Genomic DNA, 23080 nt, shown 5'->3' on the forward strand with positions numbered 1-23080 from the left:
TACAGTCACGGATTCGCTACTTCATGGGGTTTCAAAGGGGCCCTAACTCCATTAAATCCATTGCAAACTTAAAATCCATTGAAAATCCATAAAATTCTTCTACAGCCCTACTGTCCTCTATTAAAGAAACTGGTAGGATATAACATGTAGTTCCAGCTGAGAAACATTATAGAATGACTGTTTCATGCAAAGGGAGGGTTTTAAAAGTCCAAATACTCGTTAAATACATAAAAAAATATGTTTCTCTCTACTTCACAGAAAATTGTTTTTCACGGGTGGTCTTGGAACGCATCGCCCACGAAATACGTGGGGTCACTGTAATCCATTTAAACAGTGATAGTTTGTTGATATATTGCCAAACCAAACCAGATGTACACGCTACTAGCAGAGCTCCTTGGTGCCCCTGAAAGCACCCAGCTGCAATGACCCTGGCCAAGGGTGGCCTTGCCCGACTGATGGCTTTGCTGAAGTGGGGGGGGGGGAGGTTTGCACGTAATTTTCCATACACAACAGCTGGTTTGGGGACTTGGGAGCGGGGAGGTTGTGTGGAACAGGCCTTCAGCTGCTTTAGGATCGCTTATGCCAACCACAGGAGGCAGCCAGGCCTCTCAGCATCCCTAAGCCCGTCCATCTCCATCCCAGCCAGAGCTGGCCCTGAGATGCCCACCTATTTGTTGTGGTTGGCTCTGGACCAGCTCCTGCAACGGGGAATTCAGATGTTGGCTTAGGAGAGTCCTCGGGTTCCCAGAGACTTGTCTTGCTGCCATCAGCTTCGGACAGTGAGGATTCCTTGCCAAGGCCACGCCCCTCAGGCTATTTAAGGCAGAGTCACGTGACGCTTCAGTGCAGAGGACAACGCCATTTCTCCTCCTTTTAAAAGGACCACATTCCTGTCTGCATTCATTAGCTCCAGGCTTCCAGCCAACCTCTGTACCGCTATGATGAGGAACTCTGTTAGAATCTAATATTTCATGTCGCATTTACCTCCGCTTAGGTCTCTGACCAGCTGCTAAGACATTATTAGCAATGTGGTGAAGACTTTATTAGATTTTACTTGCTTTTAGAGGTGACTCAAAACTGCAAAGACTTTTTTTATTAGTAGTAAACCTTTAGTACTAAATTAGGTGGTGTGTATCTTATTTTGGGGGGGCTTGACCGTGGGACAAAACACAAACCCTCAATAAAACAGCAAGGCCAAGAACTGGATGCAGAGCTCCAAATGGGCTCCTTCCCTGATCTGGACCCTAATCTGCACCCGAGACCCAACTGGCCTTTCAGGGCAGCTCCACCCCACTGCTGGCTGTGGGATTTGACCCCCTGGATCTCCTTCCCGCGTATTGGCCAAGCCAGGGACCACCCTTCCTGGGTAAAGGTCTATGGAGAGACTCAGCCCTCCAGGTCACGGGGGTCTGAAAGGGGCTCTTTCGAGAGGCAGCTGGGCTTTGGACTGGTGGGTGCGTCATCACTGGAGCTTTTCAAAAAGAGAGCACCCTTTGCCTGAAACGGTGCCTGCGCTGGCCAACTGGGTTTTCAGCCTCAGGGAGGGGACTTTCACCACCCCCACCACCCCGGGGGCTTCGGGGAAGCTTCCTGAAGCTTTTGAGGGCAAAAACATCCCAATGGGCAAACTGGAAGTTTGAAAGAACGGACTTCCGGCTTGGCCATTGTGCCGCTTTTCACACTCCCTGAAGCCTCCAGAATGCGAAAAACAGCACAACAGACAACCGGAAGTCCATATTTCCAAACTTCCGGTCCCAGGCTTCAGTGAGGCCTGTGCACATGCGCAGAAGCAGCACGGGAGGGAGGGGTGCATGCGTGTTGGGGGGAAATGGATGTGGGCGTGTGCGCGCCACACACTCTTTTGGCGCACGAACTAAAAAAAAAAGGTTCACCGTCTCCTCTAGGCTGTGCAGTGGGGAAGGACGGGGGTGACACCTACACTCTGCGCCCATCAAAGGCCCTTCAGCCGCGGCCTCCCCCACACGCGCCCGGGACTCTGGCCGCGTCTTCCGGGTCGCCCCCCTCCGCCAATCAGCGCCGGCCGGGGCCGCAGCGCCCCCTCCATCGCGAGGCAGAGAGGAGGCGGGCGGTTCCCGGCACGGGGTTGCCCGGCAGGGGCCGCGTCACGCCACGTCCAAGCCCGGCGCGCGGAGGAGGCCTTCGCCCATTGGCCAGCGAGGCATCCCTGTCTCCGCCCCTCGACACAGCGCTGGGCGGGCCCGGGCGGACGGAAGGGGCGGGGAGCATTTCCGGCTGCGTGGGAGCGACGGGCGCGTGCGGCCTCTTTCCTCGGTGGCCGCCATGGTGAGCGGGCGGGCGGCGTGGCGGGTGGTGGGTCCCTCCGGCGCCCCCTTCTCCCCCCTCCGGCGCCTGACCCCCCCCCCCGTCCCCTGTGTGCGCAGGTGCAGCTGCACGTCCTGTTCGAGCACGCGGCGGGCTACGCGCTGCTGGCGGTGCGGCCGACGGAGGAGGTGGAGCTGCTGCAGCCGCAGGTGGAGGCGAGCGCGCTGAGCCTGGCCCGCTTCCTGGCCCTGGTGCGCCTCGAGGCCTTCGCGCCCTTCCGCTCCGCCCAGGCCGCCCTGGAGAACATCAACGCCGTCTCGGAGGGTGAGCGGGCGGGGCCGCCGCGGGGGAGGCCCTGGGGGAGGGGGAGGGGGGGAGAAGAGCCCCCGGCCGTGACCGGCCCCGATCCCCCCCCCGGCAGGGCTGCTGCACGAGGACCTGCGGCTGCTGCTGGAGACTAGCCTTCCCGCCAAGAAGAAGAAGGTCCTGCTCGGCGTCGGAGACCCCAAGATCGGCGCCGCCATCCAGGAGGAGCTCGGCTACCCGTGCCAGACCGGAGGCGTCGTGGCCGAACTCTCCCGAGGTCAGCGGGGCGGGGAGATTGGGACGGGGGCCGCGTGGCCGGAGCCCGGACGGGGACCCAGATGGTTGGGGGCCAGAGGCAGAGTGTCAACCGCTTAAAGGGGGCTGGAAAAGCACTTTTAAAGCCGCATATAAGTCTAAAGGCTAATGCCCCCTCCCCCCCAGGGATCCGCCTGCACTTCCACAGCCTGGTGAAGGGCCTGACCGCCCAGGCTGCCTCCAAGGCCCAGCTGGGGCTCGGACACAGCTACTCGCGGGCCAAGGTGAAGTTCAATGTCAACCGGGTGGACAACATGATCATCCAGTCCATCAGCCTCCTGGACCAGCTGGACAAGGACATCAACACTTTCTCCATGCGGGTCAGGTGAGCCAGCCTCCCTTTGGACGAGGGGGGGGTCTGCAGTGGGTCCAACTGGGCTCCCCCAGGCCCTCTGGGCACCTTAGTCCCTCTGCTGGGGGGCGTGGGGGGGTTGTGGGCAGGGGGACATTTCCTGCCTCCTCCAGCTTACCACAGACAGCTGGGCCCCCACCGCTGGCTGTATAGAAAGAGGAGGCACATCAAAGGGCCCTCCGTACACCCCAGCCGGGCCCCCCGTGCCTGAGCTGTCTGGTTTGTGCGGGCACAGGGGATCCCCTTGCACAACAGAGGGGGGGAGGAAGGCACACAGGGCCCCCCTTGTCTAGGTCTCACGCGTGTCTCCTTGTGGCGCAGAGAGTGGTACGGCTATCACTTCCCAGAGCTGATCAAGATCGTGAGTGACAACTACACCTACTGCCGCCTGGCCAAACTGATCGGGAACCGGAAGGAACTGAGCGAGGAGAGCCTAGAGGCCCTGGAGGAAATTGTCATGGACAGCGCCAAGGCCCAGGCCATTCTGGACGCCTCCCGCTCCTCCATGGGTCAGTGGCAAGGGGGGGGGGCAGAAGGCTGGAGGCCGCATTCGTAAACCCCCTGAGTCTACACAGCAGGAAGGGCAGCCCAGGAATCCAAATACCACATTCCACTGGGGTTTGTCAGGGGGGGCCATTCCAGAATAAACCTCCCTTCAAGGAGTGGCCTCCGTGTGGATGGTCAGCACATCTGATTTATTTTTATTTATTTATTAGATTTATATGCTGCCCCTCTCCGTAGACTCGGGGTGGCTAGCAACAATAATGACAACAACATATAACAAATCTAATATTTAAAATAATTAAAAGACCCTTATTTAAAAACCCAAACCTACACACAAACATACCATGCATAAATTATCTCAGTCCCCCCAGGCCTGATGACAGAGGTGGGTTTTAAGGAGCTTACGAAAGGCGAGGAGGGTGGGGGCAGTTCTGATCTCTGGGGGGAGCTGGTTCCAGAACACGATATGGATTTTATAACTGCTTTTTGCTGTGTCTGTAAGAAAGTGCACAGCTTGTCCCATGAAGGAGAGAGGTGGACGCAAGGGCTCAGTCGCCTGCCCACGTGGAAACACACACACAAGACCCAGAGCTGAGAGGGTCAGCCCTGCGGCCATTTTCTGGGTCCTTCTGCAGGCCACGTGCTGCATCCCGGCTGAGCTTCTTGCCCTTGCTCAGGGTATTCACTCCCCCCCCTTCTCCGGACTCTGGTTCCCTGCAGGGATGGACATCTCGCCCATTGACCTCATCAACATCGAGAGCTTCTCCAGCCGGGTCATCTCCCTGTCCGAGTACCGCAAAGGTTTGCAGGAGTATCTCCGCTCCAAGATGAACCAGGTGGCCCCCAGCCTCTCGGCCTTGATCGGAGAAGTGGTGAGTGGTGGGGGTGGTGGGGGTGGCGAGCGAGGCCGGACGGGGCGGGGCTTGGTGCGCCTGTGTTGCTGTGGGGAGGGGGCTCCCTGGCCACAGACATGATGTTCATTTGAATCTGTCAATCCACTGAATCTCAGTGCTGAAAGCTAACGATGCTGATCTGGGCCAGGGGGGGGGGCAGGGGAAGCCTCTCTTCGGCCCCCAGCTCAGGACAGCAGGAGGGGGGGTCTGGGGTTCAGGACACGGAAGGCTTAGGGGGGGGGGAAGAGAGCAGTGGCTGGAGTTCTTGACCAGCTCTTCCGCTCAGGTTTCCTCCTCTTGCTTTGATCAGAGTTCGGGGTTTTGTGGGTTGACCAGGGCTGGTGGGCCTGGGAACTGACCGGTCTGTTCTCCCTGCGCAGGTGGGGGCTCGCCTCATCTCCCACGCAGGCAGCTTGACCAACCTGGCCAAGTACCCAGCCTCCACGGTCCAGATCCTGGGGGCAGAGAAGGCCCTGTTCAGGTGAGCCCCCGCCCCCTCCCATGGGGATGGTCAACCCGGTGCCAAGGAGGTCACCTGCACGGCCATCTCTCGCCCCGCAGGGCCCTGAAGACCCGGGGAAACACTCCCAAGTACGGCCTGATCTTCCACTCCACCTTCATCGGCCGAGCGGCAGCCAAGAACAAGGGCCGCATCTCCCGCTACCTGGCCAACAAGTGCACCATCGCCTCTCGCATCGACTGCTTCTCAGGTGGGCTGCGCAGCCCCCCCCTCCTTTCTCCCCTTCCCTACAGAGGGGGGAGGGAGGCAGACGCTTCCTGTCTTTGCCGTGATGCGTAAACATTTTTCGTCATCAGCATTTCACACACCGTGAATGTTGACACCCAAAGGTCTGAGCAAAGGGGAGGGGCAGCCCCTGGAGGGTCTCCTGCTGGTGGCCCTGCTGGAGGTGGCCCCCTGACGCTCTGCCCCGTCTTCCTTCCCCAGAGATCCCGAGCGCCGTCTTTGGAGACAAGCTGCGGGAACAGGTGGAGGAGCGCCTGGCCTTCTACGAGACCGGGGAGGTCCCTCGCAAGAACCTGGAGGTCATGAAGGAGGCTGTGGAGGAGGTGAGGGGCAGGGGGGGTCGTGGGGGGGGGCAGCGTGTGCTGTTGGGAATGATGAAAACTCCCAGCCTGACCAGTTCCTGTCGGTGGTGGAGGCCAAAGCTGATTTAATGAGCCTGACCCAACAAGCGCCCTTCGCCTGGGAGGAGGCCCAGAGCCTGCCTGGCAAAAGGGGGAGGTGTGAGGGTGCAGTCGAGGCCCCCCCATGACCCCCCCCCTCCCTCCACAGGCGTCCGAGGCCGTGGCTGAAATCAAGAGGAAGCTGGAGAAGAAGCAGCGGAAGAAGGCCAAGCAGCAGAAGAGGCACCTGCAGGCGCTGGCCGCAGCCGAGACACACGACCCCTCCCCCACAGAGTCTCCCCAACAGGTATGGGGGGGGCTCCCTCCCTTATTCGCAGGCGGGGGGGCTGCAGGGGCCCTCCAGCCTTGAAGAGGCCCAGGGAGGCTCCTATGGGAAGCAGCCACTGGGAGGTCGCCAGCAGGGGCTCCCCACCCGCCCGAGGTTTGTCTTCTGCACATGCGCAGGAACCCAAACCCCATGTGAGCATGCGCACGCAGGTGAGATTTCACCAATTTTCAGTTGTTTTTTTGCTGCCAGGAAGCAAGAATAACCCCCCCACACACACTTTGAATTGGCGAAATCTTACATTTCCCTGTGTCCTCACACAAAACGTAGCTCTCTGCACATGTGCAGAAGCCAGACTCCTCGGACGGGCGCACCTGCTGCTCCCACTTTTGCTGTGGCGTTGGGCGCACTGGCGGGAAACCCATTGCTGGACGGTCCGTTTGTGCAGGAGGCGGAGGGGAAGGGCAGGCGGAAGAAGCGGAAGCCCCAGGGGGAGGAGGAGCCTGCGGACAACGGCCTGCCGGACGAGGAGGAGGAGGAGGAGGCGCCTTCGCCCAAGAAGAAGCGGAAGAAGGCCCAGCCAGCGGCAGAGCAGCCCCCAGTGCCCCAGGGAAAGAAGGCGAAGAAGAGGGCCAGGAAGGCGGGAGAGGAGGGCCGGGAGTAGCCCCAACACAGAGCCTGTCCGTTTTGGCTCTTCTGGACAAACCTTGGGGACAGAGGGAGGGTCATTTCCCCCACAAGAGACAGCAGGCCCAGTGGGCAGATCTGGTGCGAGAGGCCTGGCCCCGTTGCTCCAGGGGTGTGTGTGTGTGTGGCAGCCACGGCCGACCAAGGGGGCCACTCCCCAAAGGCTCTGGGAGGGGAGGCGGCCAGGGGCTCCCAGTGCTGCCCTGTCAGTGGGGGGGGCGTGGGGGCCAGCAGGAAGGGACACCCAACGGCTGCAGGACGATGCGCCTGAATGATTTTCAGCTTTCTTGACCTAATAAAACATGCTACTTTTTCATACAGCAGCCCCGCCCTCACACTCTTTGGGGAGGGGGCACCAGGAGCCTCAGCTCCCTCCGGCTCCAGGCAGGATTGGAAGTTGGGGGGGGGGGGGGGCGCTGAGCTGGCAGCTCTCAGTTCATCCAAAATGGCCCCCACAAGAACCAGAAGTTCAGTTTGTGTTTTAACCGCTCCCCCCCCAGGCTTTGGGTAGAAGGGGGAGACCCTGGGAGGGGGCAGCAGGGCCAGAGTCTGAACCTAAGAGGAGCCCGGCTGAACGGGGCCAAAGCCCCTCGAGTCCAGCAGTCTGTGTCCCATAGTGGCCCCCCAATTGCCCATAGGGATCTTGAGCTGAAGAAGGCAAGACCCTCCCTTTCCCTGGACCCCCAACCAATGGGACCCTTCCTGCCTCAACCCACACAGAGGGCACATGGACACCCTTCCAATCACCCCCTATGACCCACTCGGCTGGTGTCCTCTCTCACACGCGCACACACACCTTCCAGGGCTGCATCTACCAGCTACTCCATGTTGTGCGATTTGCCCTTCATTGCTCACCCTTCTTTCAGCCAAAGGTCCTCAGGCTCATCGGGTGGAGGGTTGTCAGTTTGTGCAGTGTGCAGTCATAGCCTGCGAAACGGCCCCTCCTGCTAACAGCCCCCCCCCAGGAGTCGGCCTTTTTTGTCTCAAGAGGCAGCAATGCGCTGGTCTCTCCTTTTATTCCATGCGCCTGGACAGTTATCGTACAATAAATAATAACACCGCCCCATGTCTGTCAGGGGCAGCTTGGAAATAAATAAGGGGGGGGCTGCCCCATTGCCCAACCAGAGCAGGGTCCCCTCTCAGTCGCTCAGGGCTCCGATCACGGCCTGGGTGAAGTCGTGGGAGGTGGCGTAGCCCCCCATGTCTGCCGTCCGCACCTGCCAAGAAAAAAACGGGAGATGCAGTGACCGTTGCGCCTGGTGGGCTCCGTGTTCCCAGGTGGTAGGAGCCTTGCTGGACATTCAGGGAGGGGGTCCTGCTAAAATGTCAGCTGGGAAACCCCCTCCCGTTTGCAAAGGGAACTTGGAGATGCCTGGCCCCACCAGTTGCAACCTTCAGTGGGCTGAGCCTTTTCATGGGTGGGTCAAGGCAGCATGGAGGAGCACATGGCTGGTGCTGCAGAGGAGTCCAGGGGTCCCAGCCAGGTCCCCCAACGGCTTCAGGGGGTCACTTTCTTCTTACTAGCCTTATTCAAAGAGTACATGGGCAACCTTAAGGAGCAGCTGCCAGCCCCCACAGGCCACCTCTGCTCAGGGCGCATGGAGATGCACAGGGGAACCAGACCCCTCTTGGAAGCCCCTGCTTTCAACTGGTTTGCTTAGTGGCCAGTCAGCTTTCCAATGGCTAGTTATCTTGGGGCGGGGGAGTATTTACTTTGATCTTCCAATGGCTGTGCCTCCCCCAGGTGCTGGGCAACCTAGCTGCAATTGTGCCTGGCTTGCCTGCTGATTTAAAGGGGGTGGGGGGCAACTCAACTGGTCCAGAGCAGGGCAGGGGTTCCCACCCACCAGGGGGACCCCAGGGCAGCCATGACTCAAGAGACGCTCCATGTGTGGCACCCTGGGCTGTTTCCAGCCTGTCCCCCCTCCCTCCCCCATGAACATCCAGGAAGCTTCCCTTCCCTCCCCTTTCACACCCAACCAAGTGCAGACCCCGTGTGGTGGTGGTGGGGTCCTCCCTGCGCCTTAAAGGACCCAGTCCTTTCCTTGGCGGGGGGGGGGGGCGCGCTTAGGATAAACAGTGCCAGATGTTCCTTGGGGGGGCACAGCAGCTCCAGGAGCACGGGTGGGGGGAGAGACGGCGGGGACTGAGCCCACCCGACCAGGGCTAAGGGAGCATTCCTCTCTCCATCCCAGGGGTCACCAGTGGGTGGGTGTCCACCTTGGTTTGCCATGGTGGATTGCCAGGGGATAAATCTCCTGGTTTTAATGGCTCAGCTCTGCCAAGTCCCGGCCTGCAACGGGGGAGGGAGGAGGCCAGGAACCACAGAGGCCTCCTAGGCAGGGGAGGGGGCTGGGAGGGACCTGGCCCCCAACCCCCAAAGGACTCAGCAGCTTACAACAAGAAAGCAACAAATAGAAAGGACCCTATTAATGGACTCATGTGCGTCCTCTGTGGCCGGATCTAGGTGATGCATCTTTGACCAACAGCTCCAGGCCTGCTGGAAGTTTTTCCCCAGGCCTTTACAGCTTTCCAGAAGGTCAGCAGGCTGGGGACAATCCAGATCTCAAGGGGTAGTTGTCTTTAGAAAGCTGGGGCAGCCACAGAGAAGGCCCTCCCCTATGGCCCCGCCAACTGACCCTGTGGGCTCTTACTGGGAGCTATGTGATAGGAAGCAGTCCGGCCTTGAGCCAGGTGGGGCTTTAAAGGTGAAGACCAACACCCTGAATTGTGGCCGGAGACTGAGTGGGAGTTGGTGTAATGGGGGTCTGCAGGGAGGCCCCCACAACACACTGTGTGGCTGCATTCTGGACTGGCTGCCGTCTCTGAACCCTCTCCAAGGGTGGCCCTATGCAGAGCACATTGCAATAGTCTAACCATGAGGTGGTGAGGGCATAAGTAGCTGATCCAGGCAGGGTCACAATTGGTGCACCAGGCGAACCCGTGTGAACGCCCCCCCTGACCACAGCTGAAAGATGTCAGTCCAGTCTCAGCTGAGAGTCCAGGGGGACACTCAAATTGAAAGCCCATTTGGGGGGGGGTAATTTTTCCCCTCCCATAAGCAAGGACGGAGAGTCGGCAACACCCACAGCCCCTCGGCCTAGTCAGGGCTACGTCTGAGCCTGTCGACTCCCACCCACCTCCCACCCACCGCCTCACTGGACTGACGGGGTGGAGATGAACCGCTGGGTGTCATCCGCGCATTGCTGCCGCCTCCCCCCGTGTCATGGGATGATCCCTCTCAGGGGTTTCATGTAGGTTTATTCATTCGTTTAGTAGATTTGTATGCTGCCCCTCTCCGGCTATGTTAAGTAGGAGAGGAGAGAGGACCGAACCCTGAGGCACCCCGCAAAAGAGGGGCCCAGGGGTCAGCCTCTGTCCTCCTACCAACACCACCTGCAACCTACCAGAGAGATAGGAAGAGACCCCCCCCCCCAAAACGGTGCCTCCCAACTCCCCTATGAGTTGCAGAAGGATACCATGGTCAAAGGGATCGAAAGCCGCCGAGAGGTCAAGAAGCACCAGGATAGAAGGAGAACCTCTAGGCCGGGCTCGCCAGAGGGGTGGGGGAGGATGAGGAAGCAGCCCTCCAAAGATGGGGAGGGGGCCAGGGGGAGCTCTCAACTTGACCCTCACGCGAAGAGCTGGCTATAAAAAAGTCCCTTTTATTCACGGGCAGGACAGAGAGTGTGGTGTCACAGGTTACACATCACCCCCTACCCCCAGGGGGACTCCCAAAGCCACCAGCCCCCCACCAGCCCTGACTGAGAGGGGCCCAATGGTCTCCGCGAGGTCCATGCTCCCCAGCCAGCTCTCCCTGGAGGCACCACTCCCAGACACCCCCTTCCGGCCACAGAGGGCGGCTTACGCATGGGGAGGAACCCCCCCAAAGGCCCTGGGCAGCCCCCCCCCCATCGCTTCCAGGAGCAGACCAGACCTCTGGAGGCCGGGGGGGGGGGTGTTTCTTCCCCAATGGATCTTGGGGGGCATGGGGGAGGGTGAGCCTGGGCCTAGACCCCATAGTGGGGGTGGAGGTGGTCAATGACAGACTTGATGAAGTCCGAGGTGGTGGAATAGCCACCCATGTCCTGGGTCCGCACCTACGGGAGAGGGGGAGGAGCGGTCAAGCAGGGGTCGCCCAGGGAGACTGCAGAAGGGGACAGGAGACCCCCCCCCCCAGTCAGGCCTTCCAAATGGGGACAGGAGACCCCTCCCACTCAGCCCCTCCTCACCTTGCCCACTTTGATGACCTTCCTCACCGCCTCCGAAATCATGGCCGAGTGGTGCTCCAGGCTGGTCGGGAGAGAGGAGGGGGCGCATCTCAGCGGGGGCTTTTGCTCCCACACCCCTCCCGGCCGAAGGGCAGGGGGCAGCCTCCAGGACGTCCCGCTCACTCAAGCCCCCCTCCCTGCCCCCTGGGGGGACCTACTTGAGGTGGCGCAGCATGTTGGCCGAGGAGAGCAGCATGGCGGTGGGGTTGGCGATGTTCCTCCCGACCGCCTGGGCAAAGGGGTGGCGGGCGCCCTGCAAGAGGAGCGGGAAAGTCCAGGCATTGGCCCCCTCCAGCCAAAACCCCACTGGCCCTGACCACCCACCCAAGAAGGGGGAGGTAAGGGGATGGGCAGCCTGGTCCTCACCATCTCGAACACGGCGAAGTCGGCGCTGTAGCTTTCCCCCGGGACCACCCCGGCCCCTCCCACCAGGCCGGCTGCCAGGTTGTCAATGATGTTGCCGTACAGGTTGGGCATCACCAGGACGTCAAACTGGTAAGGGTTCTGCACCAGCTGGAAAACGGCCACGGCCCAGGAATTCACACACAAGCAAATCAACGGACAATTCGGCCCTTATTTCTCTCTCCTTCTTTCCCCCCCCTTTCCTTTCCTTCCTCCCCCTTTCCCTCCTTTTTCCCTCTCCTCTCTCTCGGTCTTCAAATCCTCCCTTTCTCTCTCCTTTTCCTTCCTCCCCCTTTCCCTCCTTTTTCTCTCTCATCTCTCTCGGTCTTCAAATCCTCCCTTTCTCTCTCCTTTTCCTTCCGTTTCACTTTCCCTCCTTTTTCTCTCTCATCTCTCTCGGTCTTCAATTCCTCCCTTTCTCTCTCCTTTTCCTTCCGTTTCACTTTCCCTCCTTTTTCTCTCTCCTCTCTCTCGGTCTTCAATTCCTCCCTTTCTCTCTCCTTTTCCTTCCGTTTCACTTTCCCTCCTTTTTCTCTCTCCTCTCTCTCGGTCTTCAAATCCCCCCTTTCTCTTTCCTTTCCTTCCTCCCCCTTTCCCTCCTTTTTCTCTCTCATCTCTCTCGGTCTTCAAATCCTCTCTTTCCTTTTCCTTCCGTTTCACTTTCCCTCCTTTTTCTCTCTCATCTCTCTCGGTCTTCAAATCCTCCCTTTCTCTCTCCTTTTCCTTCCGTTTCACTTTCCCCTCCTTTTTCTCTCTCATCTCTCTCGGTCTTCAAATCCTCCCTTTCTCTCTCCTTTTCCTTCCGTTTCACTTTCCCTCCTTTTTCTCTCTCATCTCTCTCGGTCTTCAAATCCTTCCTTTCTCTCTCCTTTTCCTTCCGTTTCACTTTCCCTCCTTTTTCTCTCTCATCTCTCTCGGTCTTCAAATCCTTCCTTTCTCTCTCCTTTTCCTTCCGTTTCACTTTCCCTCCTTTTTCTCTCTCATCTCTCTCGGTCTTCAAATCCTTCCTTTCTCTCTCCTTTTCCTTCCGTTTCACTTTCCCTCCTTTTTCTCTCTCATCTCTCTCGGTCTTCAAATCCTCCCTTTCTCTCTCCTTTTCCTTCCGTTTCACTTTCCCTCCTTTTTCTCTCTCATCTCTCTCGGTCTTCAAATCCTTCCTTTCTCTCTCCTTTTCCTTCCGTTTCACTTTCCCTCCTTTTTCTCTCTCATCTCTCTCGGTCTTCAATTCCTCCCTTTCTCTCTCCTTTTCCTTCCGTTTCACTTTCCCTCCTTTTTCTCTCTCATCTCTCTCGGTCTTCAAATCCTTCCTTTCTCTCTCCTTTTCCTTCCGTTTCACTTTCCCTCCTTTTTCTCTCTCATCTCTCTTGGTCTTCAAATCCTTCCTTTCTCTCTCCTTTTCCTTCCGTTTCACTTTCCCTCCTTTTTCTCTCTCATCTCTCTCGGTCTTCAAATTCTTCCTTTCTCTCTCCTTTTCCTTCCGTTTCACTTTCCCTCCTTTTTCTCTCTCATCTCTCTCGGTCTTCAAATCCTCCCTTTCTCTCTCCTTTTCCTTCCGTTTCACTTTCCCTCCTTTTTCTCTCTCATCTCTCTCGGTCTTCAAATCCTCCCTTTCTCTCTCCTTTTCCTTCCGTTTCACTTTCCCTCCTTTTTCTCTCTCCTCTCTCTCGGTCTTCAATTCTCCCTTTCTCTCTCCTTTTCCTTCCGTTTCACTTTCCCTCCTTTTTCTCTCTCCTCTCTCTCGGTCTTCAATCCCCCCTTTCTCTTTCCTTTCCTTCCTCCCCCTTTCCCTCCTTTTTCTCTCTCATCTCTCTCGGTCTTCAAATCCCTCTCTTTCCTTTTCCTTCCGTTTCACTTTCCCTCCTTTTCTCTCTCATCTCTCTCGGTCTTCAAATCCTCCCTTTCTCTCTCCTTTTCCTTCCGTTTCACTTTCCCTCCTTTTTCTCTCTCATCTCTCTCGGTCTTCAAATCCTCCCTTTCTCTCTCCTTTTCCTTCCGTTTCACTTTCCCTCCTTTTTCTCTCTCATCTCTCTCGGTCTTCAAATCCTTCCTTTCTCTCTCCTTTTCCTTCCGTTTCACTTTCCCTCCTTTTTCTCTCTCATCTCTCTCGGTCTTCAAATCCTTCCTTTCTCTCTCCTTTTCCTTCCGTTTCACTTTCCCTCCTTTTTCTCTCTCATCTCTCTCGGTCTTCAAATCCTTCCTTTCTCTCTCCTTTTCCTTCCGTTTCACTTTCCCTCCTTTTTCTCTCTCATCTCTCTCGGTCTTCAAATCCTCCCTTTCTCTCTCCTTTTCCTTCCGTTTCACTTTCCCTCCTTTTTCTCTCTCATCTCTCTCGGTCTTCAAATCCTTCCTTTCTCTCTCCTTTTCCTTCCGTTTCACTTTCCCTCCTTTTTCTCTCTCATCTCTCTCGGTCTTCAAATCCTTCCTTTCTCTCTCCTTTTCCTTCCGTTTCACTTTCCCTCCTTTTTCTCTCTCATCTCTCTCGGTCTTCAAATCCTTCCTTTCTCTCTCCTTTTCCTTCCGTTTCACTTTCCCTCCTTTTTCTCTCTCATCTCTCTCGGTCTTCAAATCCTTCCTTTCTCTCTCCTTTTCCTTCCGTTTCACTTTCCCTCCTTTTTTCTCTCTCATCTCTCTCGGTCTTCAAATTCTTCCTTTCTCTCTCCTTTTCCTTCCGTTTCACTTTCCCTCCTTTTTCTCTCTCATCTCTCTCGGTCTTCAAATCCTCCCTTTCTCTCTCCTTTTCCTTCCGTTTCACTTTCCCTCCTTTTTCTCTCTCATCTCTCTCGGTCTTCAAATCCTCCCTTTCTCTCTCCTTTTCCTTCCGTTTCACTTTCCCTCCTTTTTCTCTCTCATCTCTCTCGGTCTTCAAATCCTCCCTTTCTCTCTCCTTTTCCTTCCGTTTCACTTTCCCTCCTTTTTCTCTCTCATCTCTCTCGGTCTTCAAATCCTCCCTTTCTCTCTCCTTTTCCTTCCGTTTCACTTTCCCTCCTTTTTCTCTCTCATCTCTCTCGGTCTTCAATTCCTCCCTTTCTCTCTCCTTTTCCTTCCGTTTCACTTTCCCTCCTTTTTCTCTCTCATCTCTCTCGGTCTTCAAATCCTCCCTTTCTCTCTCCTTTTCCTTCCGTTTCACTTTCCCTCCTTTTTCTCTCTCATCTCTCTCGGTCTTCAAATCCTCCCTTTCTCTCTCCTTTTCCTTCCGTTTCACTTTCCCTCCTTTTTCTCTCTCATCTCTCTCGGTCTTCAAATCCTCCCTTTCTCTCTCCTTTTCCTTCCGTTTCACTTTCCCTCCTTTTTCTCTCTCATCTCTCTCGGTCTTCAAATCCTCCCTTTCTCTCTCCTTTTCCTTCCGTTTCACTTTCCCTCCTTTTTCTCTCTCATCTCTCTCGGTCTTCAATTCCTCCCTTTCTCTCTCCTTTTCCTTCCGTTTCACTTTCCCTCCTTTTTCTCTCTCATCTCTCTCGGTCTTCAAATCCTCCCTTTCTCTCTCCTTTTCCTTCCATTTCACTTTCCCTCCTTTTTCTCTCTCATCTCTCTCGGTCTTCAAATCCTCCCTTTCTCTCTCCTTTTCCTTCCGTTTCACTTTCCCTCCTTTTTCTCTCTCATCTCTCTCGGTCTTCAAATCTCCTCTCTTTCTCTCTCCTTTTCCTTCCGTTTCACTTTCCCTCCTTTTTCTCTCTCATCTCTCTCGGTCTTCAATTCCTCCCTTTCTCTCTCCTTTTCCTTCCGTTTCACTTTCCTCCTTTTTCTCTCTCATCTCTCTCGGTCTTCAAATCCTCCCTTTCTCTCTCCTTTTCCTTCCGTTTCACTTTCCCTCCTTTTTCTCTCTCATCTCTCTCGGTCTTCAAATCCTTCCTTTCTCTCTCCTTTTCCTTCCGTTTCACTTTCCCTCCTTTTTCTCTCTCATCTCTCTCGGTCTTCAAATCCTTCCTTTCTCTCTCCTTTTCCTTCCGTTTCACTTTCCCTCCTTTTTCTCTCTCATCTCTCTCGGTCTTCAAATCCTTCCTTTCTCTCTCCTTTTCCTTCCGTTTCACTTTCCCTCCTTTTTCTCTCTCATCTCTCTCGGTCTTCAAATCCTTCCTTTCTCTCTCCTTTTCCTTCGTTTCACTTTCCCTCCTTTTTCTCTCTCATCTCTCTCGGTCTTCAAATCCTTCCTTTCTCTCTCCTTTTCCTTCCGTTTCACTTTCCCTCCTTTTCTCTCTCATCTCTCTCGGTCTTCAAATCCTTCCTTTCTCTCTCCTTTTCCTTCGTTTCACTTTGTATTTGGCTATTTTGCTGGTTTGTTTCTTATACGTAAATAGCTAATAAAGATATTTTTAATAAGGTCGTGAGGATCCAGTCTGGACACCCATGTGGCTCAGCCCCAGCCCCCAGGAAGCCCTGCCCGCCCAGGTGCCTCAGCCGCTGTGCGCTGCCTATCGGGGAAAGGGCCCCTCCCCAAAGGAAGACACCCCCCTCAGCAAGCAGCACACTGGCCGGGTGGGGGGCTAAAGGCCGGAAGTGCAGGGGCTGCTGGAGAGCTAGAAGAGAAGGCCCCGCATGAGACTCCCCCACGTGGAAATGAGAGGCCTGGAGTGGGAAAATGGGGGCACTGCTGAAACAAGGGGGGCTGGGGCTGCTGTTTTCTTCTGCAAGAGCCAAGACAGTTTCCTGCTTTCTGAAAAATTACATCTGCCCCTTTCAGAATCAAAACAAAGTCCTGGAGTTGGGAGGGGCCAAAGCTTCCCCGAGAGGGGGGGGGGGCTCTCCTGCGGGTGCTCAAACTCCCTCAGGAAAAGGGGGCCAGGACTCGTTAGAGCATTCGTGACTGGGAGAGCCAGTGGCAACAAGGTCAGCCAATGAACAGGCAGAGCAACTCAGTCAGCCAATGGGAGCTTGAACACTCCCGAGTCTGTGCAGAGAATGGAAACTGAAAACCTAAGACTTAAGGCTGGGCACGCTCAGCCCACTCTGTGCTTGTCTGCTCTGCTGAAATGAAACTAATTCTCCTGCTTGTATCTGCTGGAAGAAATAATCTACTTATAGTTGTTGTGCATGTGTATGTTACTATGTAAGTGACTAGTAAATCCAGCAGAACCAGCCCTCCGTCTGTGCTTCTGGAAACGGATTTTCATACAACAAACTCTGATGGGACTAAGATGGAGCCGGGCTAATCAGCCATCATCGCTGGGTCCCCAGAGTCTGCAGAGACCCCGCTCTGACTCCTGGGTCCAAACTCAGGCAAGAACCGCAAAGGATCTCAACTATTTCTGTGTTGTAAACCGTTTCTCTCGCCCAGGTTGGCTGCTGTGGAAGTGGCCCTGGCCTTCGCGGTGCAGGCTCCCTCCCCCCCAGCCCAGCCCCCCCCTCGACCTCTGACCCAGGCCTACCTGCATGCAGCAGTTGTCGATGATCATGGTCTCGAAGGTGATCTTGGGGTAGAGCGCAGCCACCTCCTCACAGCAGCGCAGGAAGAGCCCATCCCCCAGCTTCCTGGAAGAAGGAGGAGGAGGAAGAGAGACCAGTTCTCACCCAGCCTCAATCCGAGCTGGCTGGGTCAGCCAGGAAGCCCAAAGCACAGCGGCCTCTGGGCCGGCAGCAGAATCGGAAGGGGCCCGAAGGCCTTGGAGGCCCCCTGCGGTGGCTCTTCTGGGCAGAGACGTGGACACAGCTGACCGTGCCTGGGAAGGGCCGCAAGGGCCCCCGGCTGATGCCTCTGCTTAAAACTCAAAGCAGGCTGGACAGGGCTTTTCTGTCCCAGGGCAGAGGAAGGGGAGTGAGAGAGGGAGGCACCGTCCACTCCAACCCAACTTCTCAAAGTCTCAACGTCTGTGTTTCTTTCTGACACGTCTACGTCACGTCCTTTGGCTTGGGACATTTTGCTGCAAAGCCGGGCCCCCCTCCCCGGGCTACCCAAAGCCGCCAGAGATCTGGGGGACCATGGGGGCACCCTCGCCCACCCTCCCCATGTGTCACTTACATGATGTTGGCCTTGTGCACCGCCGTGACCTTGTTCCTCCCCTTCTTGGTGGCAAAATCGAAGGCAAACTTGGCGATGCGCTGAGATTTGGCCCGCGTGATGATCTTCAAGCACTCAATGACCCCCTTCGCGCTCTGAAAGAAGCACAAGCTCTAGCTCACTGGAAGCCCCCCACCCTGGAAGTTCCTCTCGGCTCCTCTCCCCGCACTGTCTCTACATCAGGCTGGCCACTAAGAGGAGCAAAGCCCACCACCCCAGAAAGCCCCCATTCTGGACCGAGGGTCTGAGTCCTCTCCAGGTGTAGCACGGCCCGGAAGGGAAACCCAGGGAAGCCTTCGCTAGGCACCGCACAGGGGCTGCCCCCTTTCTCTTTTTTTTCTGATTTTTTAAAAATAGTTTATGAAGTATAATTAAAAAAGGGGGTGGGGAAGGAGGGGGGGGAGGAAGGGGGAAAGGAAGGGGGGTACACAATGAGGGGAAATCTTGTATTATACATAATATGATATAGATCCACATATTATAACAGCAATTATATATATATATATTTATACATTACAGAAAATAAAAGCTAAGTATACACAATGTGTAGTAAGTAGGTAAGATCATAAGAGAAGGGAAAGAAAGGAAGTGTGAGAAATTAGTCTATATTTGGATTCAGATTATTTGTAATCGATATTTGGTCGTATTCTGTTGTTATGCTTTGTTTTTGCTGGGAGCGTGTGAGGGAATTTCCCCCGTTCTTTGGCCTTTGTTTCTCTTTCCCCATGGTTTCCTGGGGTCCCAAGTCCCAAAGCCCTGAACCACTGAGCGGTCCACAGTCTGTTAGGAACCGAGCTGCACGACTGTAGACGAGTGATGGGCAGGCGGGTGAAGCTCCGTCTGTCTCTGCAGCCCCTCCCCAGCACGCCCCCCCCCCTCTGCTCACCAGGCATCGGGTTCTCACCGGAGCACAAGGCCTCCCATGAAATGCTCTTGTCAGGGACCTCAGGTGCAAATCCCCCTCCCTCCTGGATCCGTGAAAAAACTGTATTCCTTAAAACTGCTCCATAGTCACAAAACGTTTGGGGCCCCCTGCTCTCCGTGGATCTTAGAAAGGTCCCCAGGGGTCCTGGGTGGCCGATGGGGACTCAGGGTTAAAGCCCCAAGCAACAACGGGGGGAGCCAAACCCTCCAGGTCAAGAGGTTTCCCTTCAGCCTCTCGGAGGAGTGGTCAAGCAGGTTGGTTTTTATCCTGCTAGGTAACTGACCTCAGCAACCAGCCTGGCTCCTCCATGGCCCCTTTGGGCGGGAGCAGCCCCAGTCCTGGTTCCCTGGAGATGTCAGCAGCCCCTCCCCCGGCCAGACCCCTTTGGAAGCCCCCTGGCTGCAGCTGCCCCTCAGAGGGAGGGTGGGGCTCACCTCGTGCTCCAGGGAGCTGTACTCGCCCTCCGTCTGCTCACGGATGATCACCAGGTCCAGGTTGTTGTGCCGGGTTTTGTAGCCGGGCAGGCTGCTCAACGTGGACCACGTTGGCAAAGAGGTCCAGCTTCCGCCTATGAGGAGGAGCAGGGAGGGAGGGGGGGGGGTGTTTTCCAACCTGCATCCCTCTGCTGACCCCCCCCCCCCAGGACCAAAGGTGGAACAGACCTGAGGCTGCAGGGAGGGAGGGGGGGGCAGACGCACCTGAGCCTCATGTCGTAGGAGGCCAGCTCTCCTTTGTACTCCATGGGGGTGTGGATCTTCCCTGCAAGGCCCAGAAAGTGCAGGCCGTGAAAGGGGGCAGGCGACACCCAGACCCCCTCCTCTTCCTCCTGGGTGGGATGGGGGGGGTGTCAGAAGCCTCACCGATCAGGGCCACTTTGCTCTTCTGCATGGACTCCAGCACCCGGTCCAGGATCTCCTCCGAGGCCAGGTTCTGCACCTCGCTCAGGTGGTGCTCATCAAACTCCACCGGCACCCCGGCCACCTGCACCACACGGACAATGGGGAAGGAGGGGAGGGTGGAGGCCTCTGGACCCCCCCCCTGCCCAGCCCCTCCCCCCTCCCCCTCTCCCCCAGCACTGACCTTGAAGACCTCCTTGACCGAGTGCATCAGCTCCGGGCCCACCCCGTCCCCGGGCAGCAGCGTCACTGGGAAGGCCCCCTCTGCCTGCAACGAGAGGGAGGGTCGCAAGGGGCCCCTCCCCTCCCTCCCCCTCCCCCTCCTCTCCCTCCCCCCTCCAGCACCCCCTCCCCCCTAGCTCCTTCCCCTTCTTTTCCCCCTCCCCCTCCCCCCTCCTCTCCCTCCCCCCTCCCCCTCCCCTCCCTCCCCCCTCCCCTCCTCTTCCCCCCTCTCCCTCCGGGAGCCTCACCTGCGCCGGCCGCTGCAGAAGCGCCGCCGAGCTCGAGAGCCCTCGCAGGAGCCGCTGCAAGGCCGGGAGAGTCGCCCCGCGGGCCGAGGCTGCCCGGACGCCCTTGAGCGCTGCCACCAGAGCCATGGTCGTGCCGGTAACTCTCCAGGCAGACACCATAGACAGCTCGGCGCGCAGAGCGACCGGAAGGGGCTGTCTCTCGGCTTTCAAGAGCGGCCCTCGCGATTGGCCCTTCCCGTCTGAAACCCCACCCTCCCAGTGGGAAGGTGATTGGGAGGATGGCGCCACTTCCGGGCTTCTCTTGACCCGGAGGAGGAGGAGCCAAGCCCAGATGGGTTTTGTTTTTGTTTTCATCTGTCAACTTTAAAATGGGGGGCGGGACTTTCAGGGGAGATGGAGGGACCTCGGAGGTCACGTGGCCCAGCCCCCCCACCCCACCCCGCCCCCGGCCGGCTCTCACGGGGAGGGAGCGCTTGTCTATTCTATTTTATTTTTATTTTATGTTATTATTTTATTTTATTTTTATTTTATGTTATTTTTTTTTTTTTATGTTATTATTTTATTTTATTTATTTTATTTGTGTCAATTGCGAATTGGTCGTATATATAAAGATAGATGAGAATATTGTGCAAGGCGTTTCCCTCCGCAGCCCAGGGACCCCAGGGAGCTGCCAGGCTCCAGTAAGAGCTGCAGGGCTCCTTGGGTTGTTGCCTGCATGAACGCCAGCCCCACCGCAAAGCCGTCCTGCAGCCCGTGCATTCAAGGGCACCTCCTCAAACCTTGCAGGGTCCTTGGTCCCACGCCCACCGCCTACTGCACCCCACAAATAATAAACCTCCCCCAATAAAAAGGCCAAGGCCATATTTCAGGGTCCAAAATATATACAGTATAACACTTTGTCTTCTTTGGGGGGAAACAAGGGGGTCTGCTTTGTCCAATGCCTTGCTGAAGTCCATGATGTCCCCAGCATTTTGCTGGTCTCCTAATTTAGTCACTGTGTTGAAGAATGAAATAAGGTTGGTTTGGCCAGATCTGTTTTAAACAAACCCGTGCTGACTAGCGTCCACTCCCAGAATCCCCCGGGCCTCCCTGAGCTGCTCTGGCTTGGATGTGGGCAGCCGGGGTGAGATTGTTGTCTGAAGGCAGCTACAGAAATGTGGCTGAAGCTGGGCTTTTGCAAGAAGACGACGGCCCCATTGTGTCCTTCCTCCCCCCCCCCCAATTTATTGTTGAAGGGACGTTTTGACTGGGGAGATGAAAATATTCCTCCAGGAATTCTGCGGACGGAGAAGGCCGGGGCCTCGTCTCAGCCTGGGCATCCCTGGGAAGCAGCCCCCTCCCTGGGACTCCGGCCGGGGGCTCCTTGGGCAGGGGGGGGCCTCTGCTCAGTGAAGGGCTACACATTTTTTTACTGCCACCCTGTGGGTGTGGCTTACTTTGTGGGTGTGGCTTGCCAGCCATTTGGCCAGGTGGAGTGGATGGACAATCATGTGATCCAGGGATGGCTTAAAGGTCTTGTGACTGCTTTAAAAGTGACCAAAGTGACATCACTCACATGAAGGGTTTGGGTTAGGGTGCCTGGCCTCTTCTCACCTCAAAGAGATGCAATTTCCCTCTCTATGTACTATTACCAAACATCCAAAATATGCTCTTTAATTAATTCTATGTGTATATGCCATGACACACAGGCACACAAAAATATACGTTATCTACTATACAAACTGTATGTGTATGTACACACACACACAGGTCTTCTAAAATTATACACATTCAACCTCACTGACTATGATAGGAAAAACACACCCAGAGGCCAGAAGGGAAAAAAATAAAAAATAAAATGAAAATTTTTCTACCGGTTCTGCATACTGACCGTTCCTGTGGGAGCCCATGCCTGCCTCTGCTGCATCCGGCTTAGCCTCCATGAATGCCGTCTGGCCCTGAAGTCACCAGCTGTGTAGGAGCAGTGGGGCGGCAGGGGCACCCTCGGCCTCAGGATGGGGGGCCAGACAGGAGGGCTCAGGGTTACCTAGAGATGCTCCATCCCAGCTCAGCCAATTCCTTTCTTTCCCATCTCTACAGCCACTCATTCCAGCCAGGGAGGTGATAGACAGCCAGCCTCCATCCAGGGACGTCCGGCAAGGCAGCTTTTAGGAAACAACCCAGTGGCCGAAATGGCTACAGTCTTCTCATCCGGGGTCAGCACCAGAACCTTCCCTCCAGAGATGGAAGCTCAACTGGGAAACTAGGGGGGGTGTTTGTGTGGAGACCCCAGGGCACACCCCTCCCTCACTCCCCCAGAGGCCAAAGGCAATTAGCAGCCCTGGAGGAGCTGATGGGCTGAGCCTGAAGAGGTGTTAATGGGGGGGAGAGGTGAAGGAAAGGGGGGGGGTTCCAACTGCAGGCTGCCTGGGAGAAAGGACCCCCCCCCTCCTATCCACCCACCTAGGAAAAGGCTGGCTTGTTCCTTGCTTGCCTCTTGCAAGTGTCTTCGGATGTGGTGGTAGCCCCCTTCCAGCCTCAGCACCCGCACACACACCCTCACAGGGCCAGTGAGGTCCCTCGGGAGACCCCACAGGAGGTCCGGAGAGCAGGAGATGCCAGTGGTCAGAGGCAATGGGTGGTGGGTTATGCCGGTCTGTGGAGGCCTTTGCTCAGCCGAAGTACAATGGTGATTAGAGGAGGCATCGCCGAGGTCTGGCCATAGATGATGCGCCTGCCCTCATTGTGGGATTTAAGGTGTTTCTCTTTTTAGATGTTTCAATATTAAATCTGTGTGTCTTGTTCTTTTTGCTTGTGAGCCGCCGAGAGGGAGTTGGGCAGCATACAGAAATTGAACCAAATAAATCAATAGCAAATCAATAGTGCCGTTTTGTTCTCAGCCAGTTTGCAGCGCCTGTCCAACCTTCTGGATTCGGGGTCTGGCGACCCCGAATCCAGAAGGAGAAGAGACCCCCCCCTCAAGACCGTAGATCAGATTGTGAAGCTTAATCATCCCAATGGCCAGAAAAGGCCACCAGGTCTCCGAGATTAGATTAGATTAGATTTATTGGATTTATATGCCGCCCCTCTCCGTAGACTCTAAAGGGGCAGTGAAGGGCTGCAGAAATTGTTACTAGCACATTGTGGGCACGGCTTCTGCCGGCCATGGGAGGAGGATGTGACCCAGCAGAGCCCCCACCCAGAAAGGGGGCTTGGCCAAGAGTCGGGAGTCAGGACTGGCTTCTGGGGCAGAGAGTGGGCAGCCCCCCCGGCCCCTCCTGCCTTTGCAGTGGGGCTCAGAGCTGGCCAGTGAGATGATTTAAGATTTAATTGGATTTGTATGCCGCCCCTCCCAGGACTTGGGGCAGCTCACAGCATGTACAAAAAACAGAGA

At 56.3% G+C, this 23080-nt stretch overlaps 3 protein-coding genes and 3 non-coding genes across 6 annotated transcripts in view; 4 read left to right on the top strand and 2 right to left on the bottom strand.

Moving 5' to 3' along the window:
* Window positions 1–1796: 1796 nt before the first annotated feature.
* NOP56 (NOP56 ribonucleoprotein) lies at window positions 1797–7069 on the top strand. The gene is made up of 11 exons (XM_070756795.1): window positions 1797–2304; window positions 2403–2607; window positions 2705–2866; window positions 3031–3229; window positions 3578–3765; window positions 4481–4632; window positions 5034–5134; window positions 5215–5363; window positions 5600–5721; window positions 5948–6085; window positions 6513–7069. The coding sequence occupies exons 1-11, from the start codon at window positions 2302–2304 to the stop codon at window positions 6726–6728; spliced, it is 1635 nt and encodes a 544-aa protein (XP_070612896.1). The 5' UTR covers window positions 1797–2301; the 3' UTR covers window positions 6729–7069.
* Window positions 3358–3493, top strand: LOC139170672 (small nucleolar RNA SNORA51). The gene has a single exon (XR_011559647.1). It is a non-coding gene; the product is annotated as a small nucleolar RNA SNORA51 (small nucleolar RNA).
* Window positions 5437–5512, top strand: LOC139170676 (small nucleolar RNA SNORD56). The gene has a single exon (XR_011559651.1). It is a non-coding gene; the product is annotated as a small nucleolar RNA SNORD56 (small nucleolar RNA).
* Window positions 5765–5841, top strand: LOC139170675 (small nucleolar RNA SNORD57). Its single transcript, XR_011559650.1, has one exon. It is a non-coding gene; the product is annotated as a small nucleolar RNA SNORD57 (small nucleolar RNA).
* Window positions 7070–7748: 679 nt separating the features above from the next.
* IDH3B (isocitrate dehydrogenase (NAD(+)) 3 non-catalytic subunit beta) lies at window positions 7749–19906 on the bottom strand. The gene is given in 12 exon segments (XM_070756786.1): window positions 7749–7968; window positions 10984–11044; window positions 11181–11275; window positions 11389–11535; window positions 16788–16890; window positions 17378–17511; window positions 18776–18868; window positions 18870–18909; window positions 19040–19100; window positions 19202–19322; window positions 19422–19505; window positions 19708–19906. Coding segments are annotated over 12 exon segments (1176 nt in total). The 5' UTR covers window positions 19867–19906; the 3' UTR covers window positions 7749–7890.
* A 2087-nt stretch (window positions 19907–21993) lies between these two features.
* Window positions 21994–23080, bottom strand: part of EMX1 (empty spiracles homeobox 1) — a 5404-nt gene continuing 4317 nt past the window's right edge. The window contains exon 3 of the mRNA XM_070756713.1: window positions 21994–22050. Coding sequence (XP_070612814.1) covers window positions 21994–22050 — 57 coding nt within the window. The remainder of the gene's footprint in view (window positions 22051–23080) is intronic.

The sequence above is a fragment of the Erythrolamprus reginae genome, chromosome 7 (genome assembly GCF_031021105.1).
Source record: "Erythrolamprus reginae isolate rEryReg1 chromosome 7, rEryReg1.hap1, whole genome shotgun sequence".
Lineage (NCBI taxonomy): Eukaryota > Metazoa > Chordata > Lepidosauria > Squamata > Dipsadidae > Erythrolamprus > Erythrolamprus reginae.